General features: G+C 40.9%; 1 protein-coding gene and 1 long non-coding RNA gene across 3 annotated transcripts; both read left to right on the top strand.

Moving 5' to 3' along the window:
- Window positions 1-560: 560 nt before the first annotated feature.
- On the top strand, window positions 561-21,819 carry DAD1 (defender against cell death 1). 2 transcript variants are annotated; one of them, XM_025444117.3, is made up of 2 exons: window positions 561-886; window positions 21,570-21,819. In XM_025444117.3, the coding sequence occupies exons 1-2, from the start codon at window positions 676-678 to the stop codon at window positions 21,665-21,667; spliced, it is 309 nt and encodes a 102-aa protein (XP_025299902.1). In that variant the 5' UTR covers window positions 561-675; the 3' UTR covers window positions 21,668-21,819. The 2 variants fall into 2 exon arrangements, with proteins under 2 accessions (XP_025299902.1, XP_048969534.1); XM_049113577.1 differs by lacking the exon at window positions 21,570-21,819 and adding an exon at window positions 8,185-8,361 and having other exon boundaries at window positions 572-886.
- On the top strand, window positions 9,906-18,980 carry LOC125755655 (uncharacterized). Its single transcript, XR_007412654.1, has 2 exons — window positions 9,906-14,976; window positions 16,603-18,980. It is a non-coding gene; the product is annotated as an uncharacterized LOC125755655 (long non-coding RNA).
- Window positions 21,820-23,282: the final 1,463 nt, after the last annotated feature.

Genomic DNA, 23,282 nt, shown 5'->3' with positions numbered 1-23,282 from the left:
TTCGTTAGCGCTCCCAGGGACAAATCCCAAGTCCCGCTCAGGGCCAGGTAGAGGGCAAGCTGCCTCCCCCCATAACCCCGCCTAAGCTAGTGCCTGCGCAGCGATTAGCAGCGGTGGGTCTTTCTGCGGGCGGACGTAACTTGCTCTAATCATCTGGGGCAGGCATTTGCCCTTAACAGAGCTGGGGCTGCGTCGCGACTGAACCCCGAGGACGCCAGGCGTTGCCTCACAGTAGATCCAAACACTCAATCTTTGAAGACGCGGGTGGGCCAAAGAAAGCCGGAACCCTCGGGTGGCTACGCTGTCCTTTGTAAAACCTGTCCCCCTCTTCCTCCCACAGTATCCTGTTGCTAGAGCAACTGTGGGCGTCACCGACCTGACCACGGAAGTAGGACGGAAAGAGCACACGTCTCCGGCCCAGGGACGGATCAGATCCACTGCGCAGGCGCCTTAGCTTTAGCAGGCCGTGGCCCACGTCTGTAGATGTGCTCTGCGTCTGCGCGGTAGTTGCTTCGCGCCCGGGCCTGAGTACACGCCTGCGCAAAGAGGCGACTCGGGGCGGGCGGAGCGGGGCTGCAGAGGTGCGCAGGCGTCAAGGCTACGGACTACATCCGGGGTGGCCGTGGCTTTCGCCGGGCGTTCGGGGAGCGCAGGCCGAGAAGCGAGTGTGTAGTCATGTCGGCGTCGGTAGCGTCGGTTATCTCGCGGTTCCTAGAGGAGTACTTGAGCTCCACGCCTCAGCGCCTGAAGCTGCTTGACGCGTACCTCCTGTACATACTGCTGACCGGGGCGCTGCAGTTCGGTTATTGCCTCCTCGTGGGGACCTTCCCCTTCAACTCTTTTCTCTCGGGCTTCATCTCTTGTGTGGGGAGCTTCATCCTAGCGGGTAATGGTTCTCTACGTAATCGCAGTAATAATGTGTTTACTTTGGTGCGCTGCTTTTCCTCCCTCGTCACTCTCTTTTATAGCAGATCACCGCCCCGTGAAGTCCCGAGAGGAGCCTGCATTGCCCTCTTTTGTGAAAGGGGAAATTGAGGCTCAGAAAGGTTGCCACAAGCCTGATTCTGGAATTCTGGAGAAACCCGCTTCACTCCAGGAAAACTCCATTTCAGCGTTCACTTCGGCTTTAACATACCTTTAAAATGGGTAGAGCTTTAAAATGGAAAAGCAGACTCCGAAGTATCTCTCTCACCTCGACCTAATCACTGCTAACCGCTAGTGAAACAGTGTAAGAAATAGGAGCATAGGTGGTTCGCTTGTTGAATCAACCTTTACTTGACTTTGGCTTTCAGCTGCTCCTACTTCTTTCTTGTGGATAAAGCTGTTGTGTCAGTATCCTGAACTCCGTTTTTATTCACAGAGCTCTATTTTAGCAGTTATTATTCTGATTCCCAGCATTTGATACGTTGTAGACTGCCGTATATAACAAAAGCTGACCTTTCTTGCCCAGTAGGAACTCTAGTGAATGCTAAGTTCAGCCTTGGCCCATGAGTTAGCCTGGCACCAGGTGGGCCCTTCCAGTCACTGGTATCGTCTTCTGTCTGATTTTGAGAACATGTTAGAATCCATTTTTTCCCCCAGTGTGATTATTATCAGACCATCAATTGTGTTTTGAGTCTAACAGAGGGTACTAGCTTTGGAGGTGCATCAGGTTTCTGTTTCTTGTCCTCAGTGAATTTACAGTCTATTTGGGGCAGAAACAAAATACAGCATTAGAATTGCTCATTTATAGTGGTTCTCAGCTTATAGAGCTGTAGAATGCTTTTTACACAAATGCTAGCTCAGACTCATACCAGAGATACTCCACCTTCTTTCTCAGAACTTAAAATAAGCCTAAGGACTTAATGACTTGTGTACTAGCCGGTCTGGAGTTGTAGAGTTAATAGCCTGTGAATTGGATGTTTTATTATGATCTTTGGGTTTTGTCCTAGATGACCAAGACTTGGTTCTTTGTGGCAGCATCTGGGCTATCAGGAGTTCCGATGTTACCTCCGTCATATACACCAGATAGCCTACCCTGTTTGCTCTGGATATCAGACCTTCTACCCCATCCCCCTGCATCCCCCCTTTGCCTCTCCCGCCTCCCCCAATCCAGGGTGCTTGTAACTAAAAATTGTATTATCCAGACCGGAGAAGGAATTTTGAGAACCTCTAGTGACTTCCATTTGATGATTTTTGTCTTCCAGGTCTGCAAGAGTAGGAGTGGGGTGGGGCCTAAGTTGATTGAAAAGAAAGTTTCTTGCTGAAGTCACCCCAGCTTCATAAGCCTAAGGTTAAGAATGCCTCCTCAGGGCTTACATGGAAGACTGATTTACTGAGGAGTGGGTATGGACTACAGTTGTAGATTAGTGTGATAAAAGCAGAAGATTTTCTTTTGAACAGATAATTTTTTCTTATGCCAAGTCCTATTTTTGGGCTGTTGTAGCTAAAATTGAGTTGGCAGATTCCGTTTCCTCCTCCCCAGTGAAAAGTCCTAGCTTGCTTTTGAAGAGAATGTCTAGTGCAAAGGCACAGTGATAGTGGAGTCAATATGGGGGATTAGGATTTCCAAAGTTCTTAGATAACAGGTAATTGGGCCAGAGAAATGGAAGTTGCTTCAGGATAAGAAAGGATTCATGAGAGTTCATAGTCATCATCAAAGGTTCATTTCTTTTGACAACATTGCCCTTGCTAGATCCTAACTCTTCTGCCGTTTGTTACCCAGATCTTCAAAGGAGTTGTTTAAACGGGAAATTTGAAATTTGGGGTTTATCCTTCATTGGATTGTTGGGAAGGGAAGCCTTTTATCTATTTATGGTTCTGGGTTTCTCATTTTCTGGTGTTTTTTTCCCTGTTGGAAGAGCCCCGTTTAGTTGGAGAATGGGAATTGTAGGAGATTCTGTTCAATGTTTACGTAGTGCTGGATGCTAGAGCTTTGACAGGGTCAGGCCAAGGATTTTATTCTGTAGGTAATAGAAAAGCTAAGGATTTTTAAAGATTTTTTAATTAAATTAATTAATTTTTGAAGAAGATTTTATTTATCTGAGTGAGAGAGACACACAGATAGTGAGAGAGAGCACGAGCAGAGAGGAGAGGGAGAAGCAAGGCTCCCTGCTCAGCAGGGAGCCTTATGCAGAACCCAGGTCCCCTGAGCTGAAGGCAGACACCTAACCGGCTGAGCCATGCAGGTGCCCCAAATTTAATTTAATTTATTTTTAAAAGTTTAGTTAAGCAATCTCTATACCCAGGTACTCATGCACTTTTTAAAAGTTTAGTTAAGCAATCTTTATACCCAGGTACTCATGCACCTGTGGCTTGAACTCACAACTCTGAGACCCAAGAGTTGCATGCTTTTCTGACTGAGCCGGCCAGTTCTCCTGTGTCCACTGGGAGAGACAGATTAAAAAAAAAAAAATCCAAGTAAGGGAGAGACTTAGAATTGGTGTGCCTACACTAGATGAGTTGGAGGGAAATGTTATTTAGTTTAGTTTCCTAATTTCTTTTTGGCAGGCTATTTTCTTCCATTCCTCTTGCATGTATTAGTTAAGCATATGCTCTTAGAAAATTTCCTTAGCAGCTGACTATTTATCTTATAGTTAGATATCTCTAGCTGGGGACATCTGTCCCTTTGTTAAAGTAACATCCCAGGTTGGCAGCCCTTCTAGTTTCCTTTTTTACCTAAGTGAAATCCCTCTTTCTGCTCATTCAGAGTGCTATTTAAGAGATAAGTGGAAAACATGAAGACTTTTTAAAGCGTCTTTGATCTTGAAACCAGTTTAGTCATTTTTACAACTTTGATCTATTTTATTTCCTAATCTATATGAAACAATTTTGGATTTTAAAAAAAGACTTATTTATTTCAGAGAGAGAGAGCATGCACACGTTAGAGGAAGGGAGGGGCAGAGGAGAGAGAGAATCTTGAGCAGACTCCCTATGGAGCAGTGAGCCTGATGTGGGGCTGGATCTTACCACTTGATACCATGACCTGAGCTAGAAAGATTTGGATGCTTATCCAAGATTTGGATGCTTATCTGACTGAGCCACCCAGGCTTTTTGGATTTAACAAAAATAGTTTTGTTGTTTCTTCCAGTTTACAAATCCAAAAGCAGTTTGAATTTGAAAGGCAAGGAGGCCTAATCCAGAGTATTTTCTATCTCATAGGAACTATTGGGCCACGTGGACTGGGGTCTAGCATTTCTTTGGGCATTATCTATTAGATTTATGGGCCCTGATATTATCTACCATAACCATTATCCAAGGGATTGGAAGTTTGCTAACCTTGTGCTTGAGAGTCCTGTTTCTAAATCTTTCATACCTGTTGCTAGCTCCTCTCCATCTATACTTCTCTTTTAACTCTTCCATATTTCCTCTTTTCCTTTGTTCTCAGTTGAGATCTTGTTTTATTTTATTTTTTTACTAAAAAGTAGATAGGAATCCTTGTATCTTCCCAGCAAGGAATCATAGCAGCCCATCTGCATCTATACCCCCACTCTTTTACTTCCCATGATGATGGTTTGTGTGTCCTTTTCTTGTCAACTCCTTGGGCAGAAGATCCAGTGTTCTCTTGCTCCCTCAGGGACTCAACTTCTGCAATTATCTTTCCATTCTACATTATCAGTATTTCTCTGTTGGGTCATTCCCGTTATACAATATGCTCTAATATTGTCCAAATAAAAAATGTTTGGCCCCAGATGCCCCTCCAGCTGCCATTCTATTTCTTTATTCCCCATCATCAGAGAATGCTATAAAAGAATAGTCTAGTTGCTGTTTCTGCTTTCTCAGTTTCCATTCATTCCTTACCCCACTCTAGCCCCACCACTCTGATGAAACTACTCTTGCCATCTTGCCAAACCTAGTGGCCATCTACTTTACCTTGTCTGAATGCACAGCAGCATTTAGCATTTAAAATAGTTGGCTGCTGCCTTCTGTGTAAAGGACTTTCTTCTTCTTGAAGCTTCTGTAGCACTACACTCTCCCGGTTGTTCCTTCTCAAGTCATTGGTTTTACCTTCCTACTCTGTGCTAGACGCTTCTCTGAGGACATGGTGATAGACCCCTTCTGTTTTCTAATTTCTTTCCATAGATGGATTTAAATAATCTTTCTGTAACTACAGTTTGCCCCATTTATGTTTTTAGTTCTGACCCATTCCCTGCATTCCAGATTAGTAAATCCAGTTGCCCACTTGGCATCTTTATTTGATGTCTGGTATGAAACTACAAACTGAACCTTTCCACCCAGCCATCTGCCTCTTCACCAGTCAGTACGTTGGTTGAAGCCAAAACTTTAGGAGGTTTTCTTGATCCCTTATTTCTGTTATTTCCCACTTCTATTTCATTAGCAAGCCCTGTCTTCTCCGAAATATAGCCTGTATCTCTTCACTTATGTTCATCTTTACTGCCATTGGCTGCCTGTTCAGCCTGTGTAGTTCCTCTGCTCCTTTAAGTCTGTAAAGCATTCTCTGCTGTGGTTCTGGCAACCTTAACAATGATAAATCAGATTATTTTACTCATCTGCTAAAACTCTGAAATGTTCCATTTCCTAAAGCGTACAAAACTCCACAGGATTGGGCCCTTGACTCCCTCTTAGCCTTGATCACTATGGTCTAGTCAATCTGACCTATTACATCTAAGACATGTCAAGATTGTTCTTACTACCTGGAATGCTCTGCCCCTAGATCTTTGCATGGTTGGCTCCTATTTTTCAAATTTTGGTCTTAAGCAGTACCTTTTTAGAAAGATATTCTGGGACTACCAAATAAAAATAGCTTCCCAGTCACTCTCTTATTACCTTGCTTTATATTCTTCATAGCACATATTACTACCTGGTATTTCCTTGTTTATTTACTTACGTATTTCTCTCTGTTGGAGTGTAAGTTTCTTGGGAGCCAGACTCTTCTCTTGTTCTTTGCCATGTTCCCAGCACCTAGGATGATGCTAACACATAATAGGTGCTCAGTAAATATTTTGCTGGATGAATGAACATTTAAGGAGATAGATTAAATTAGAACGGCCTAAGTGAAGCAGGCTGCCTTAGGAGGTAGTAAATTTCCATCTTTGGAAGTGTTTAGGGAGAGAATGGAGGATCATTTGTGGAGGAGCTTTTTAAACAGATGTTCTTTGCCATTTTTATATCTTAATGCATCTGAGATTATAGGACATCCGTGTCAGTAACACAGGTTCTGGGAGATTTGTAATTTTCCACTGGGGATGGCTTGTCAGATTCTGGGTGTGGTGAGTATACTTTGGAAAATTTCCTAGGTGACATCAGCCTCCCCCAGTATGCCCATCCCCACCTCTTGGACATTTTATGTATCAAAATAGGTGTTGGTCTTTATAACTCCAAGGTCCTTCCGTCTCCATAGACTCTTTGATTTCTTATGTTGTCATTAAAATAAGCTGGGTGACTATGGCCACGGTAACCATACACATCAGTTCATTACCTTATTCACCCTCATGGGGAGCTTCTCTTGTCCCCTTGCATTTCCTGAAACACTACTCTATCCCTACCCTCCATCTCAATAGCCATGGTTAATCATTTGGTATCTATTTCTCCAAATTTTTCCTAGGTTCCAACTAAAAGAAATGAGAAAATAATGATAACTTGTTTTCTTAAGAGAAATATGGAATGGAATAATTTTTGGCTTTTTTTAAACTTAATATATCTTGGATATCTTTACTATCAACATGTAGAGAATTTATCTTTTTTTTTTTTTTTGAGTAATTGTATGAGATTTCATTGCATGTCGGTAGTGTAATTTATTGAAATAAATCCCCTTGATGACATTTGGACTGTTTGCACTTTTTTTTTTTTCAACTTTATGAACATGCTGTTAGCAATTCTTTGTTCTGTAAGATAAATTCCTTATCCAAAAAGTAAAAAAAAAATTAAATATTAATGGATATTGTCATCTCTCTCAAGTGGATGAACCAGTCTGTACTCTCCAAAGCAGGATTTTAATTGGTTGCCCTTGCTTCAATGTCTTTCATATTTTGAAGGGTCCAGGTGCTTGAAAAGATCAGTGGAACAGTGTTATTTACATGTTTAAGCATAATGAAAACTGTTGCCATGGTGATGGCCTCTGGAGAACTAGTCTGGTAGTTTTCTGATCTTTGGGTCATTTTCTCAGGTCATTTTCTTTCTTGGTTGGTGATGGGATGGATGCTAGCCTGAAGCAGATTTGGGTTTTCTTAGGTAGTGTAATTATTTAACACAGGCATAAAGATATTTTGGAAAACTGTACTTCTGGAGCTTCCTTTTCATGTCAAATGTGACCATGACTAACGTATCAGGTTGGCGTATTCAAGGATGTAGATAGAATGTGGCTAGAGAGAGTTCTTGGTCAAAGTTGTGTAGTTTAGGTCTCAAGTTTTTTGAAAGGAGCAGTTACTAGAACTTTAAGATCAAAGGTTGTAACTATGAGATTTCTCATGGATATAAGGATTTTATACTCTGTGCTATCCAGTATTATACACATTTTATTAGAAAATAGTTCACAGTTTTATAACATTTTGTCATTCAGCCCAGCCGCTTTGTTACTGCTACCCATTCGAGGCAATTATAAACTTAAATTGGGCGATAAGAGAGTTCTGAAGATATTTTGGTTATATGTATCTTTTTCAGAGTAAGCTTTTTGTTTTTAGCCTGGGAAGTCATATTTTTTTCTTTTAACTTTAAGAAGAGCACAAAACATAAATGAACAATTATGAATTCTTAAATTCACCCATCTAGCCAGCACCCAGAGCAAGCTACAGAAGATGTCCAGCACTCTAGATGCCTCCTCCTTGAACTTTGCCAGCCATTCCTCCTCCCTTGAAAGATTAAAACCAGTATCCTCACCTGTATTGCTGTAGACTGGCCTGTGTTAAGCTTTATATAAATGGAATCATACAGCATGTATTTTTTGTATCTGAATTGTGTTGCTTAACACTATATTTGTGGGAAGTATCCATATTATGAAGTTCTTTTCATTGCTGTATAGCATTTTATTGTGTGCATATGCCATAATTTACCCATTTTATTGTTGAGAGACATTTATATTGTTTCTAGTTTGGGTCTGTCATGGGCATCATTCTGGTACATGTCTTTGGATGCACTTATGTGTCGTTTCTGTTAGAATTATTGGGACATAGCATATAGATATGTTCATTAACAGTCATATGTTTTATATTTCTAGATAATCATTTTCATGTTTTGCTTCTTGTGCAGTTTGCCTCAGGATACAGATCAACCCACAGAACAAAGCAGATTTCCAAGGCATCTCCCCAGAGCGAGCCTTTGCTGATTTTCTGTTTGCCAGCACCATCCTGCACCTTGTTGTAATGAACTTCGTTGGCTGAATTATTCCCATTTACTTAACTGGGGAGTGGGAGACTAGAAGAATGTAAGTAGTGATATAGCCCTTGTCCCATAATGTTGCTTTAGGAATAGAAATTGAGTGTGGCTAGTTTTGATTATGGTTACCAAGGTTCTATTGCTGATAAGACATTTGCAGAATTTTATATCAGAATGCAAAGTATGCATTATCATCATGATTCATTGGTGCTGCCTCTCTTGGTCATTGCCTTCCCTTCTCACTGTTCTTGGAAATCATTAAGAGAACAGAAAATAAGTTCCTCTCTTAGTACATTAATTTCTACACCAATAACTCCATAAAAACAACTAAAATTTTGGAATAGACATAAATTGTAGGTTCTTTTTTTTTAAGTTTTTTTTTTTTTTTTTTTTTTTTAAATTCATAGAGACACAGAGAGAGATAGAAGAGGCAGAGACACAGGTAGAGGGAGAAGCAGGCCCCATGCAGGGAGCCCAACATGGACTCGATCCCTGGTCTCCAGGATCATACCCCAGGCTACAGGCGGCGCTAAACCTCTTGGCCACCGGGGCTGCCCTAAATTGTAGGTTCTACCTACAGATATGCTCTGTAATTTTTTTTTCTGATTTTGATCTCAGATAACTTTAAATGCTGGGCAGTTATCCCTTCTAGTACCTAGTCTAGTGCTCACACCTGATAGATATCTGGTATATGCTGAATGAATGACTATACCCATTTACTAATAATATGTGTGCTAAAGTGGAAGTAAATGAGGAAATTGGATTAACTTGAGAGATTTTAAAATATAGGATGAGGGATCCCTGGGTGGCGCAGCGGTTTGGCGCCTGCCTTTGGCCCAGGGCGCGATCCTGGAGACCCGGAATCGAATCCCACATCGGGCTCCTGGTGCATGGAGCCTGCTTCTCCCTCTGCCTGTGTCTCTGCCTCTCTCTCTTTCTCTCTCTGTGACTATCATTAATAAAAAATTAAAAAAATCTTAAAAAATATATATATATAGGATGAGATGTCATTTGTTTCATTTGCCATTTTCCCTTTATTCGCAGTAGAGCTCCTTTTTTTTCCTAAATAAACTCTTATGTAGAATCTCAATATATAAAGCAGCAATGGAGCCAGATTTATTTTGATTGACAGAATTGAGAAGCTCTCTCTGCTTGGCTTCTGTTTCAAGTATGGTATGCCCTTCTCTCTATCTCTCCCTTCCAAGTGAATCCTAAATCTCTAAGAAGTACATGAGTGGGCAGCCCGGGTGGCTCAGCGGTTTAGTGCTGCCTTCAGCTCAGGGCCTGATCCTGGAGACCGGGATCAAGTCCCACATCAGGCTCCCTGCATGGAGCCTGCTTCTCCCTCTGCCTGTGTCTCTGCCTCTCTCTCTCTGTGTCTCTCATGAGTAAATAAAATCTTAAAAAAAAAAAAAAAAAAAAAAAAAAAAGTACATGATTTTTCCAACCTGAATGTGAACACTATTATTTTGTGTTTTGTTTTTTTTGTTTTAATTTTTTATTTATTTATGATAGTCACACAGAGAGAGAGAGGCAGAGACATAGGCAGAGGGATAAGCAGGCTCCATGCACCAGGAACCCGACGTGGGATTCGATCCCGAGTCTCCAGGATCGTGTCCTGGGCCAAAGGCAGGCGCTAAACCGCTGCACCACCCAGGGATCCCTGTTTTTTTTTTTTTTTTTTTTTTAAGATTTTATTTATTTGAGACAGCACGAGAGAGCACTAGCAGGGGGAGCGGCAGCGGGAGGAGGAGAAGCAGGCTCTCTGTTGAGCAGGGAGCCTGATGTGGGGCTGGATCCCAGGACCCTAGGATCATGACCTGAGCTGAAAGCAGATGTTTTTAATCAACTGAGCCACCCAGGAGCCCCAACACTGCTATTTTATTTATGAGAAAACAGGCATTCTGTGGGCACACAGCTCTTACTTTGCAGAGTAATGCCTTAGCCAGTGGTGCTCTTGGCCTAGTGCTTTTCCAGCACCCCACCTAGCTTACTTATGAATGAATGTGCTTTTTTCTTTGCCTTTCCACTACATAATTTAGTGTTGTTGCTGTTGGGTGGCAGAGAAAAAAAGAACCTTAGGAAATGTTATCTTGTGGCAGGGAAGAATATCCCAGGATGGACCTATTTCTGTGACTACTTAGAGATCTATCATCTTTTTTTTTTTTTTTTTTTTTTTAAGATTCTTATTTATTTATTCACGAGAGAGACACACACAGAGAGAGAGAGAGAGAGAGAGAGAGAGAGAGAGAGAGAGGCAGAGAGAGAAACTGGCTCCATGCAGGGAGTCTGACGTGGGACTCGATCCTGGTACTCCAGGATCACGCTCTGGGCCAAAGGCAGATGCTCAACCGCTGAGCCACCCAGGCTTCCGGAGATCTATCATTTTTGTACTAATCAGCAGTATAACACACGAATTAGCAACCATGTATAAAGTCTATGCTATGTGATAAGGACTATAGATGAGTTGTTGCATGAATGAATCCATTAACTTACCGTGTTGTATGAATTCTTTCTGTTACTGATAATTGCCTCAAAAAACAGTTGTTAATTCAGGTAAGGTTTCTTTTTTTTTTTAATTTATTTAATTTTTTAATTTTTAGGTAAGGTTTCACTTTGGGTAGTGGTAAGTTGACAGAAATGGTTTATTTTGGTGAAAAGTTTGAGAAGTGCTTCCTTCTACTATTCTAATACAGTTTAACTCTTTGGAGACCTGATTAGGACTTGAGTTGTGCCCCATCCCTCCCCTTACCATATCTTCTGTGTGCCAGTCATGTCTTGTTACTGGGAATATAAACAAAAGTAAAATGTGGCTCTTAACTTTTCTAGTAGGGGAGAAGGCCTATAAACACAGCAGTTAAAAGTCACCATAGTAAAAAAAAAAATTAAAAAAAAAAAAAAAAGGAAGTCAGCATAGTTAGAGCTACAGCAAAGATCTGAACACAGTGCTGTGGGAGTCCAGAGAAGGGAGCTAGCTATGTGCCATTTGGGAGCAGAGGCAGCAGACAGAGTGTCTGAGAATGATAACTCCTTGAGCAAAGCTAGAAAACAAACCAACAGTGCTGACTTTACCCTTGGCAAAACCTCATGAGTCACTCTTACGCTCTCTGATAGTAACCTTGCTGGAAAGGTCATAAATTTTCTGTCTTACTTTAGATTGCTAAAATTACTCTTTTCTAGATGAGTCATGTGTATGCTTAGGAAGGGAACAGAGCAAACAATTCAAGGATATTCTCTAGGCTCAGGGAGATACCAAATCATGGAAAATGATTTCTTAGGCCTGTCGTGATCGGCAGAGGACTCTGCTGCAGAGAGCCTAGAATTTCAAAATTATGACAAAAACAGAGGCAATAAAAGCAGGCTCAGCAGGAACTGCATACTGCAGACCATATTAAGAACTTAACGGCCACCTGTTCAGCTGGGAATTATGGGCCCAAGGTACAGCAAGAGCCTCCAATCCTAGATTACAGTGTTAAATTATTTATAGAGCATATGCTCATTGAAAAATCCTTCTCTCTGGGACACTGCCCGAAAGGTTTTTCACAGATCTTTCATTTGATGCAGTTTATACTGTCCCACTTCTAATTTTCTTTTTAAAGATTTTATTTATTTATTCATGAGAGACAGAGAAAGAGAGGCAGACATTGGCAGAGGGAGAAGCAGGCTCCACGTAGGGAGCCTGATGTAGGATTTGATCCTGGGACCCCGGGGTCACGCCCGGGCCCGAAGGCAGGCACCAAACTGCTGAGCGACCGAGGTATCCCATCCCGTTTTTAATTTTTAAACATCCATCTATTTGCCCATATGTGCTTCTAACTCAGCTCTGTGTGTAGTGTGCCAAAACACTTAAAATAGTTTCCAAGTGAGTTCTCAGTATTTATACCAACTCAGAAGGTAGACCAAAACAGATTGAACATTCTCCATACCTGTCAAGTACATTGAGGGTTGGTTGTAAAAAGAATAAACATCTATAGTGTACTGTTCTTGCATGAATTGGGGGATGACATTTAAAATGAAGAGCTACTCTGAAAAAGGCAAAAAAAAGATTAAAAGAAAATGGCATTGAGGTAAAAAATAAATTTATTCAAGGATAAGTAAATAAATTAACAGATAGTGAGAACTCACCAAAGGTCAAGCTTCAAGTGCTTCTTCTGTGTCTTTATTTTCAGATAGGTTTGCTAGTGCCATTTATAAGAGAGTCTGATAATCCAGTCTGACTTCAAAAGAATTTTTTATACTCTATTTTTGCTTAAATTTGTTTACTATAAAGTATCTGGCAATTGCAGAATTAAATGTGTTTAAAAAGTATTTATCATTGTTCTCCTCTTAATTATTTTCCTTCTTTGCTTTTATTATGATAATTTAAAAAAATATAGAAAAGTGTGGAGAATATTATAACCAACCACTACGAGGAATTAAGATATTGAACATATTAGGGTCACCTCGGTGGCTTAGTCGTTTAAGCATCTGCCTTCTGCTCAGGTCATGATCTCAGGGTCCTGGGATGAGTCCCCCTAGGATGAGACCCCCATCTGGCTCCCTGCTCTGTGGGGAGCCTGCTTCTTCCTCTCCCTTGGCCCTTCCCCTGCTTGTGCTCACTCTATCGCTCTGCTCTCTCTCTCAAATAAAATCTTAAAAAAAAAAAAGATTTTGAACATACTAGATATTGTAGATTATCAGCTAAAGTTCCCTTTGAATTGCTGTCTAGTCTCCATTCCTTCCCTCTACTCTAAGACCTGAGTTTCATGATGATTTCCTTCAGCCAGAACTATTGTAAAACCTAGATCTATTGGGATGCCTGGGTGGTTCAGCGGTTGAGCATCTGCCTTTGATTCAGGTCATGATCCTGGAGTGTCAGGATAGAGTCCCACATTGGGCTCCCTGCATGGAGGCTGCTTCTCCCTCTGTGTCTCTGCGTCTCTCATGAATAAATACATAAATAAATATTAAAAAAAGAACAACAACCCTAGATCTATTAACACAGCCTTTTCCAACCTTCAGCTTTTGTGGCCTTTGAAAACACATCCTTTGGTAAAGACCCACTCAGTTGGCAGCACTGTTTATATGTAGCTATCCCAGGGCCAAGAATAAACTCATGACATACATACATATATTTAATATTTATTTATTCATTAGAGATTTTGTTTATTTGACAGAGAGTGAGCAAGCACGTGTCGAGCATGAGTCAGGGGGAGGGGCAGAGGTACAAGTAGATACCCCTCTGAGCAGGGAGTGACGCTGGGCTCAGTCCTAGGACCCTGAGATCATGATCTGAGCTGTATAGGCAGCCGCTCAACTGGCTGAACCACCCATGAGCCTCTATTTTTATTTTTTAAATAATACTTATTTGAAATCACTTTATTTGGGACACCTGGATGGCTTAGCGGTTGGGCGTCTGCCTTCCACTTAGGCTGTGACCTGGATCTGGGGATAGAGTCCTGAATTGGGCTCCCTGTGAGGAGCCTGCTTCTCTCTCTGCCTAGGTCTCTGTCTCACTCGTGCGTGCGCGCTCTACCTCTCTCTCTCTCTCTCTCATGAATGAATGAATGAATAAATAAATAAATAAATAAATAAATAAATAAATAAATAATCTAAAAAAAACCCCAACAAAATCACTTTATTTAAGTTTGTCAAGCCGCTGAGCCACCCATGGATCCCCAAAATCACTTTATTTTTACGCAACATCCATACCCAGCATGGGGCTCGAACTCTGTACCCTGGTATCAAAAGTGAGCCAGCCAGGTGCCCCACTTTTGAAAATGCAGAAGTAAAAAATGCTCCTTATGAGCTTTGGAGTTGCTGATCAGTGTCTGGCACTTTAGGTGGCTGTAAACCGTTTTTTTTTTTTTTTTTATTTTAAGATTTTATTTATTTATGAGAGACACAGAGAGAGGCAGAGACATAGGAAGAGGGAGAAGCAGGCTCCCTGTAGGGAGCCTGATGTGGAACTCCATTCCAGAACCCCAGGATCACGACCTGAGCCAAAGGCAGGCACTCAACCACTGAGCCACCTGGGTGCCCCCTGTAAATCTGTTTTGTGTGTGTGTGTGTGTGTGTGTGTGTGTGTCTGTGTGTGTTTTGTAAATCTGTTTTGAATGAATGTATGACACAGAAGTTCAGGAGATTTGAATATTTTAAAATTTACATGGTATCTCTAAATATTTACTGTGTTGTTTCTTCATGTCTCTTTGTGAAATTTTTTTTCAAAAATTGTCAGCCTATATAACATATTCTGAAAGGAAATGAATAGGGACATAGTTACATTGGGTAACACTTTGGGCAGGAAAGTTCCTCATGACATACATGGTCCCTGGATCTGAGGGAAAGCGAACTGGGAAAAAAAGGGACAAGTCTGAGCTTGGAAACATGCTCAGTCTGGAAGGAGGTTGTTTGCCAAATGCTTAAATGCTCCTGTTAAAATCTTGTTAGTGTTGCTTTGCTTTTGCAATGGAGGCCATTCTCCCACAGATCTTTAAAAATTCATAGTGTTTAATCCTGGCTGGAACCAGGAGACTGACAGGGCTGGGCAGAACAGAACTCTGACAAGCAGTGCTTTCCCCAAAAAATTGCTAATTAACTTTTTGAATTTATCAGTAAAGTACAGAAGTCGTCTCTTACCTGTGGGGGATACATTCCAAGACGCCTAGTGGATGCCTGAAATCAATGGTACTGAATCCTACATACACTAGTGTTTTTCCTGTATGCATATACCTGTGATAAGGTTCAGTTTATCAGTTAGGCACAGTAAGAGATTAAAAGCAACTACTAACAAAATAGAACAGTTATAGTAGTATACTGGAATTAAAGTTTTGTGAATGTGTTCTTAGAATATCTTACTGTCCTGTATCCATCTGTCTTCTGATGATGGGAGATGATAAAATGCCTGTGTGATGAGATGAAGCAAGGGAGGTGATGTGGGCATTGGGACATAGTGTTAGGCGACTATGGACCTGACAGTATGACAGGAGGAAGGTCATCTGCTTCCCCTGTGACCGACTGCAGGAACTATGACTATGGAAAGTGAAACCTTGAATAAACGGGTGCTAGCGTGTAGTGTCAGAAAATTACCTCTGGAAGGGAATCGAGGTATTATTCTTTAGGCTGTACTGCCACCTAGTGGGTTGCACATTTCATATGCTAAGAATGTGCTACAAAGCAAAAGAAAAGTTGAATGGGAGGGGGACCACTGATACCTTTGTGATAAAATCTAGTTTCTTTCTAGTCACAGGAGGGCAGCAGAGGTCTAAGTGGACTTAGGTGCTGGGTGGGGGTTTGCTTTACATTCTGACCAGAGGTGGGCAGTGTGGAGTTAGGCACAGAAGGTCATGCAACAGGGATTTCCTTAACCAGGAAAGACATCAAGTGCATGGAGACCCACAGATTTTCCTTTTATTTCCTTTTCTTATTTTGTCAATTCAAGAGCTCTCTTTTTGGTTCATTCTAGACCTGTTTTTGTTCCCAAATCCACGGTAGTAATCTTTAATTTTTTGATTAGGGGGAGCTTTTTAGTTTTTATTCCACTTTCTCTTTGACATTTCATCTTATTTTTTTTTTTTTTTTTTTTTTAATTTTTTTTTAATTTATTTATGATAGTCAGAGAGAGAGAGAGGCAGAGACACAGGCAGAGGGAGAAGCAGGCTCCATGCACCGGGAGCCCAACGTGGGATTCGATCCTAGGTCTCCAGGATCGCGCCCTGGGCCAAAGGCAGGCGCCAAACCGCTGCGCCACCCAGGGATCCCGACATTTCATCTTATATTGAATTAGATCTAGCCACCAAGTTCCCAAAAAGAGACCTATTCTAAATTTGTAGAACGTATTTTGAGCTAAGCATACAGTATGATCTTTTTTTTTTTCCAACCACCTTTTTTCTCCAGTTGGAGGGGGAGTTGAATTCTTTAGCCATTATTAAAATGCTGAATCTACTTATTTTATTTTATTTTTTAAATATTTTATTTATTTATTCATGAGAGACACAGAGAGAGAGGGAGAGGCAGAGACACAGGCAGAGGGAGAAGCAGGCTCCATGCAAGGAGCCCGATGTGGGACACAATCCCGGGTCTCCAGGATCACACCCTGAGCTGCCGGCGGCACTAAACCGCTGCTCCATCCGGGCTGCCCTACTTATTTTATTTACTAAAAAAAACCCCATTAATTAATGACGAATTGGTGATTGAGCTCTATTTTGTATTTGGTCTATTTAAAGCTACCAGTTTAAAAAAAAATCAAATATTGTTGTGTTTATGAATTTCACAGCTGCCCTAATTCCCTGCCTTATTTCTCCATCCTTGCAGCTCAGATGATTCCTACTCCATGTCATCCCAGCCCCCAGGTTGTATAAGAGCCTGTTCTGGAGCCCACTGTGCATACCTCTAATGCTACACTTACCCAATAGTTACGAAATGGTTTGTTTGCTTTCCTCTCTCTTCCACTGAACTCTGTTTTTTTTTTTTTTTTAAGATTTTATTCATGAGAGACAGAGAGAGAGAGAGGCAGAGACACAGGCAGAAAGAGAAGCAGGCTCCATGTGGGGAGCCCAACACAGGACTCTATCCCAGGACTCCAGGATCACAACCTGAGCTGAAGGCAGATGCTTAACCACTGAGCCACCCAGACCTCCCTCTTCCACTGAACTCTTAATTCCCTGAAGGCATAGCACGGGGCTAATAGTCACTATGCATATTTGTTGAGTGAGCGTATGAATAAATAATTTCAACTATAAGAAAATGCTATAAAATAGCTAAATCATAGTTACACGGATGCTAAGACATGGAAAATGCTGTGGAAGAAGGAAGCCAACGAAAAAATTCTTAGGAAGGGGCTGTAGGGTAGGGCAAAGCATGAGACTAGAAGTTGGAAGACCTGCATTGTAGATTTTGCTCTGTTAACTAGTTGATTGGACAAATAAGCTTGTTTCTTACTTTCTTTCTTCTTTTTTTTTTTAATAAGCTTGTTTCTAAGGCCCAGTTTCCTTATCTACAACAGTGAGGGAATTAACCTGGATGTTCATCAGTCTTTTCCAGCTGTTACAGCCTGTGGTTATTAGAATTCACGATAATTCCTGTTGTATTTCAGGCAGTTCATACCGTTTGTGTGGATCCTCAATTGATCTTTGCTTTTTGTTTTCTTCAAGTGTTGCTTTTTATTCATATTACCAGATTTCCACTATCCATTCACAGGAGGTGGAAAGTTAGTGTGGCTGTATATAACAAAATGTACAATGTTTCTATAAGGCCTTTTACAAAATTAGATAACATTTATAAAATGTTTTATAGGGCAGCCTGGGTGGCTCATCAGTTTAGCGCCACCTTCAGCCCAGGGCGTGATCCTGGAGACTAGGGATCAAGTCCCGTGTCAGGCTCCTGCATGGAGCCTGCTTCTCCCTCTGCCTGTGTCTCTGCCTCTCTATCTCTCTCTCTGTGTCTCTCATGAATAAATAAATAAAATCTTAAAAAAAAAATGTTTTATAGTTAGCACATTACCAGGCTTGTGGGACTCCTGGTACATACATACGCTCCTACGTGAACATACACTCCTAGAAATGTTAATCCATTGATCCTCATGGCCAACCCCGTGATGGAGTTAGATGAATAGTAGTATTCCCATTTTATGCATGAGGTAATTAAACCTTGGTGAAGGGGTGCCTTTGTGGCACAGTCAATTTAAGCGTCAACTCTTGGTTTTTTGGCTCAGGTCATGATCTCAGGGTTGTGATACCCAGCCCCACAGTGGGCTCTGCACTGAGTGCAGAGCCTGGTAGTTTCTCTTTCCTCTCCCTTTGCCCTTGCCTGCCTTGCTCAAGCGCGGCGCACACTCTCTCTTTCTCTCTCTCTAAAATAAATCTTAAAAAACAAAAAAACAAAAACAAACAAAAAAACAAACCCAACCTTGATGGAATTTACATTTTTAAAAAGTAAGCTCTATACTCAATGTGATGCTCGAACTTATGACCTTAAGGTCAAGAGTCTCATGCTCCACTGACTGAACCAGCATTTAGTTTAACTTGTCCAGGCCCTGGAGCTAGTAGTGACTGCATGGGAATTTGATAACATTTTGACTCTGAACTTTTATATTCCTTTTCCTCTATTATGTTCAGAGACTTGGATAATGGGTATCTACATCTTTTTGTTAAGTTTTCATAAAAATATTAACATCTTTTTTCAATAGGAAAAGCTTAGGAGAGATTGATAAGACGAAAGTAGGCTATCTAAAATGTTTCTGTGGGGTGCCTGGCTGGCTCAGTTGGAAGAGTGTGTGACTCTTGATCTTGGGGTTGTGAGTTTGAGCCCCACGTTGGGTATAGAGATTTACATACATACATACATATATAAATTTAAAAAAATGTGTCTACAGAGTTGATCATCTTGGGTTCAGAAGACACGCAAGAAAGATCAGGAGACCTGACTTTATCCAGAGAGGATAATGTGGGCTCAGTGCTCTCCAGTAGAACTCTACAATGGGGAAGTGTTCTAGGTTTGTGCCATCCAGGATGGTAGCCACTAGTCATGTGATTTCATTTGTTTTGTTTAAGATTTTATTTTTAAGTAATCTCTACATTTAGCATAGGGCTAGAATTTACAAGCCCTGAGATTAAGAGTTACATGCTCAAAAAAAAAAAAAAAAAAAAAAAGTTGCATGCTCTACTGACTGAGCCAGCCAGCTGCCCCCAGCTACATGTTGTTAGTGAAAATTTGAAATGTGCCTGAGTGAGGCACTGAATTTTTTATTTCATTTTTTTTAACTGAGTTTAGATAGCCATGTATGGCTGGTGGCTTCAGTGTTAGCACAGTTCTAGACAGATCTGTTAAACTCCCAGGTTATTGCTTCCTCATCTATAAAACGAGAGGATCAAACTAGTTGATCTACAAAGCTCCTGTCATCTTTAGAAACACACAATTTCCCTTCTGAAAGTATAGTGATTCAGATTGAGCTCAGAACCTAGAATTTCTGCAGAATGGTCTTGATGCACATTTTCTCTAATTTCACTATTAATTGGGTGATCAGGATATTCAGGATGAGATGTATTTGAAGGAAAATCAGTATTTGAGTGTATCTACTTAGTGCTGGTGTCTGAATAGAGAGAGTACTGGAGAAGAATACAGATTCCAAATAGAAATGACCCCGTCTGGCATTATCTTTTGTATCTCTACAGAGAATAATTATTTTTAACTTTGTGTTGTGCCTGACTTTCTTTTAAGATGATTAGAACAGACTGATCACATGGCACGGTCTTTTCTGCATGGGTGAAATAGACTGAAGAAGTCATGTGAACTTTTCTCAGTAGGTGTCTTCCATTTTGCATGTCTCAATTATCATGGGAGGCAATTTTATTAGTTTCCTAAAACCTTTATCTCCTGGTTAGCAGTTGAAGCATTCTTCTGAGTGTGGCATAGTCTAATTTTGTTGAGTTAACATTTCAAAGAATCTTAGATCCACTGCTTTTAGAATACTGTCTGGGAAATGTAGTTTTGTCTTAAAAGAAGGGAGCAGATTTTTGTTAAATAGAATTTTCTGAAAACCACTATTAAAGAGACTTAATCTCATGAGTCATTTTTGCCTTCTAAATGAACCAGTCCCAGTGTCTTAGATTTAACTGTTTTAATACCAGAAAATCTCAAAACTTGACTTTCGTGCTAAACCTAGGATTTCTTTTAAAATTCTGCGTCAAGACTCCTCACTGAAAAGCCCAATGCTCTAGTCTGCTTACCTCGGCCGTTAGAACTGATGCATTCTATAACCAGAGAGTTTGCTTTAAGAAATTTGATGAAGTGGGTGTACCTGGGTGGCTCAGTCAGTTGAGTGTTTGCCTTAGGTTTAGGTCATGATCCTGGGATCCCGGGATCCAGCCCCACATCGGGGCTCCCTGCTCAGTGGAGAACCTGCTTTTCCCTCTTTGTCTCCCCCTTCCTCTACCTATGCGCGCTCTCTCTCTCTGTCAAGTAAATAAATAAAATCTTAAAAAAAAAATTTGATGGAGTGGGGCACCTGGGTGGCTCAGTCCATGGAGTATGCGACTCTTGATACTGGAGTTGTGAGTTTGAGTCTCATGTTAGGTGTAGAGATTGCTTAAAAATTTTTTTTAAGAAAAGGAAATTTGATGGAGTGAGTAGGTTAAGTTTTAATAGATCTGTTTGTTCCTGGTTGGCACTATGAATGCTTTTTGTTCCCTGTTTTTTGCTCTTTTTTCACAGTTCAGATGTAGTAATGTTCTACAGTTCTATATCATTTCTTTAAATACCCTTGTTAGTGAAATAAAAGCACCCTGGCTGGAAGTCTAATAAGATCTTTCCTTTAAGTTCTGATGCTAGAGTCTCCAGGTCACCAGAACCAGTATGCAAAATAAGGTGATGTGTTTTACCAGCCAGGGTAGGCCAGCTCTTGAAAGGTAGTGTTTTCCAACCTTTTTCAAGTCATGACACGGAAAGAAGATCGCAGTATTTTAATGACACACTGCAGGAAAAAGGGCTGCTGATGGCTAGGAATGTTGGAGCCTCTAAGGCTAAGGGGCCACTTTCTGGCTGCACCCATGTTGCATTGCGCTAGGCTGACAGCTCTCCTGGAGGGCCTTGAAAAGGTTTGCTGGGTTTGCGGGAGGGCTTCATCTCACAGCCTACAGATTGCAGTCTTGTGTGGCCAGCAATGTGGCCAGCAATGTGGCTGCTTCTCTTGGGAGTTATCCTCTACCTTCTTGCCAAAAATAACCTTATCTTTCAATGAAAATGAAATTATTTCTTCTATTTTGGGACCTTTGTTAAATCTGAGATTGGGAATTTTTCTCTACTCTTTCTCCTTTGAAATTCTTCCTTTTTACCCCCTATTCTCTAACTGAAATTTAGTCCTTTGTATGCTTTTTAGATCCAGAAAACCTCTTTAGGCTAAGTTGCAGCCCTCCTCACCTCCCAAGATTCTGTGAGCTAGAGAGGTCAGGGTGACTTATATAAAGTTGTGTGCTTTATTGATTGCAGAGCTGGAATTAGAACCCATGCCTGCCACTCCTAGTAAATTTTGCCGTGGTGTGCTTGGGATTCAGATTGGAACATTCATTTTTATGGATACCCCTATAAAATGTTCTGTGAGAAATATTTGCTTTATTCTGGTTGTTCTAGCATGGCTTGAATACTGTCTAGAACTTGGGAGCCCCATAATTGTCTTTGTGGGTTCAGAATTTAGATTGAAGGATTTGGGGCCCTGTTTTCTGGTATTGTAAGACATTTTTAAAAACCTTGGATGTCTCTTTTACCTTTCTTTTTCTTTCTTTTAGGTTCACTTTTTGACTTCCCTTGGATGAGAACTTTTGAGATGGCAACTTGGACATGTGGATTTTCTTCAAGAAAAATAAGATTTATACTTAAATACTGATTCTGATTTCAAATGTAGGTGGAGAGCCCAGAGAAGTTTCCTTGCTTCTGTGTTAGAGCAGCTTTGTAATGAGCATTTATTAACATGACCTCTGCTTCCCATTAAGTGTAACCTTTTTGCCTTCCAAATTAAAAAACTCCATGCCACTCCTTCCTGTGCCTCTGTCTCTCTCTCTCTCTCTTTTTAATTCTTTATTGGTATTAAAATCCTTTTCTTTCAGTCCTCTGAAAAGCTCTTTAGGAGTTGATAATTTGCAACTGGGAATCTACTTCCATGTTTTCATTAAGTGTATCTGAAATTAATGACAAAAGGCAGTGCTGACAGCCCTGGGAAATGACAGTCCTTTGTCTTTTCCCTGAGGCTGGTAATCCTTTACTAATCCTTTACTTGTTACAGGTGGTTCTGTGCTTATGACACAATGCATTCCTGGAACTGCATCATTAAGCACTTTGTTAGAAATGGAACTAAGCGGGTGCTTCCACATTTACATCTGTTTCAAATGCTTTAGTGGTGAAAAGTGAAATATGTAAAAAAAAAAAAATAGATAAGTGAAATATGTAATATGCAGTGTCAGCAAAATGTAAGGGTTGTGTATATGTTTGTTGATAGATAACAGTCCTCACCAAACCACTTGCACAAATATTTTCTCATTTTGTTCTTGTAACTTTCAGGGGCTCTAATCCTCATTAGATATGGGAAGAAATTGAAGATCTGATCTGTCACTTGCTTAAGACCAAAAGTCCCAACACAGCTTGTGTAGAGCAATAGATCTGCTGGCTGAAGTCTAGGCATATTTATATGTATCATGCTAACAATCCTGTTTCCATCTTGGGTGCCATATATAGGACCTAAGCTATGCTGAGAATTCCACTATTTAAATTTAGCTGACTACTGAGATGATGAGTTGTGCTCTAGAGGTTCTCCAAATTCATGGCTCATTAAAATCGCTCGGGGAGGGCAGCTCGGGTGGCTTGGCGGTTTCGTGCCGCCTTCAGCCCAGGGCGTGATCCTGGAGACCTGGGATCAAGTCCCGCGTCGGGTTCCCTGCATGGAGCCTGCTTCTCCCTCTGCCCGTATCTCTGCCTCTCTCTCTCCCCTCTCTGTGTTCCTCATGAATAAATAAATAAAAAATCTTAAAAAAAAAATCGCTTGGGGAACTTAAAAAAAGGAGATCTCAATGCCCAAGTCACACCCCAGACCAATTAAATAAAAATCTTTGAGAGTGGTATCTGTACTTTGTACAGCTGCCCAGCTAATTCTCATGTGCAGCCAAACTGGAGGAGCCCTCCCCTGGATTCTTGCTACTCATAATGTAGTTCACTGATGAGCAGAATCACCTGGGGATTTAGTTGAAAAGGAGACTTTCAAGCCCCACCCCAGACCCTACTGAAGCAGAATTTTTAACATGGTCTCATGTGATCCATGTGCATATTAAAGTTTGAGAAGCACTGAGCTAGAGCAATGATTTTCAAATTTTGGTGTATCTTACAATTCCTAGGAATACTACTAGTTTACTGAATTATGATTGAGCAATGTAATTTGCCTTTTAAAAAAAATATATATATTTATTCATTTGAGAGAGAGAAACAGCACAAGGAGAGAAAAAGGAAGAAAC

The sequence above is a fragment of the Canis lupus genome, chromosome 8 (assembly GCF_003254725.2).
Source record: "Canis lupus dingo isolate Sandy chromosome 8, ASM325472v2, whole genome shotgun sequence".
Lineage (NCBI taxonomy): Eukaryota > Metazoa > Chordata > Mammalia > Carnivora > Canidae > Canis > Canis lupus.
The sequence above is the reverse complement of the archived record's forward strand: the minus strand, read 5'-3'. Positions and strand labels throughout refer to the sequence as shown.

Bases quoted from the DNA above. Each gene is read 5' to 3' on its own strand.
- DAD1 (XM_049113577.1), top strand. From the start codon at position 676: ATGTCGGCGTCGGTAGCGTCGGTTATCTCGCGGTTCCTAGAGGAGTAC. The intron at 887-8,184 runs GTAATGGTTCTC...CTTCTTGTGCAG, and splicing joins GGGGAGCTTCATCCTAGCGG to TTTGCCTCAGGATACAGATC.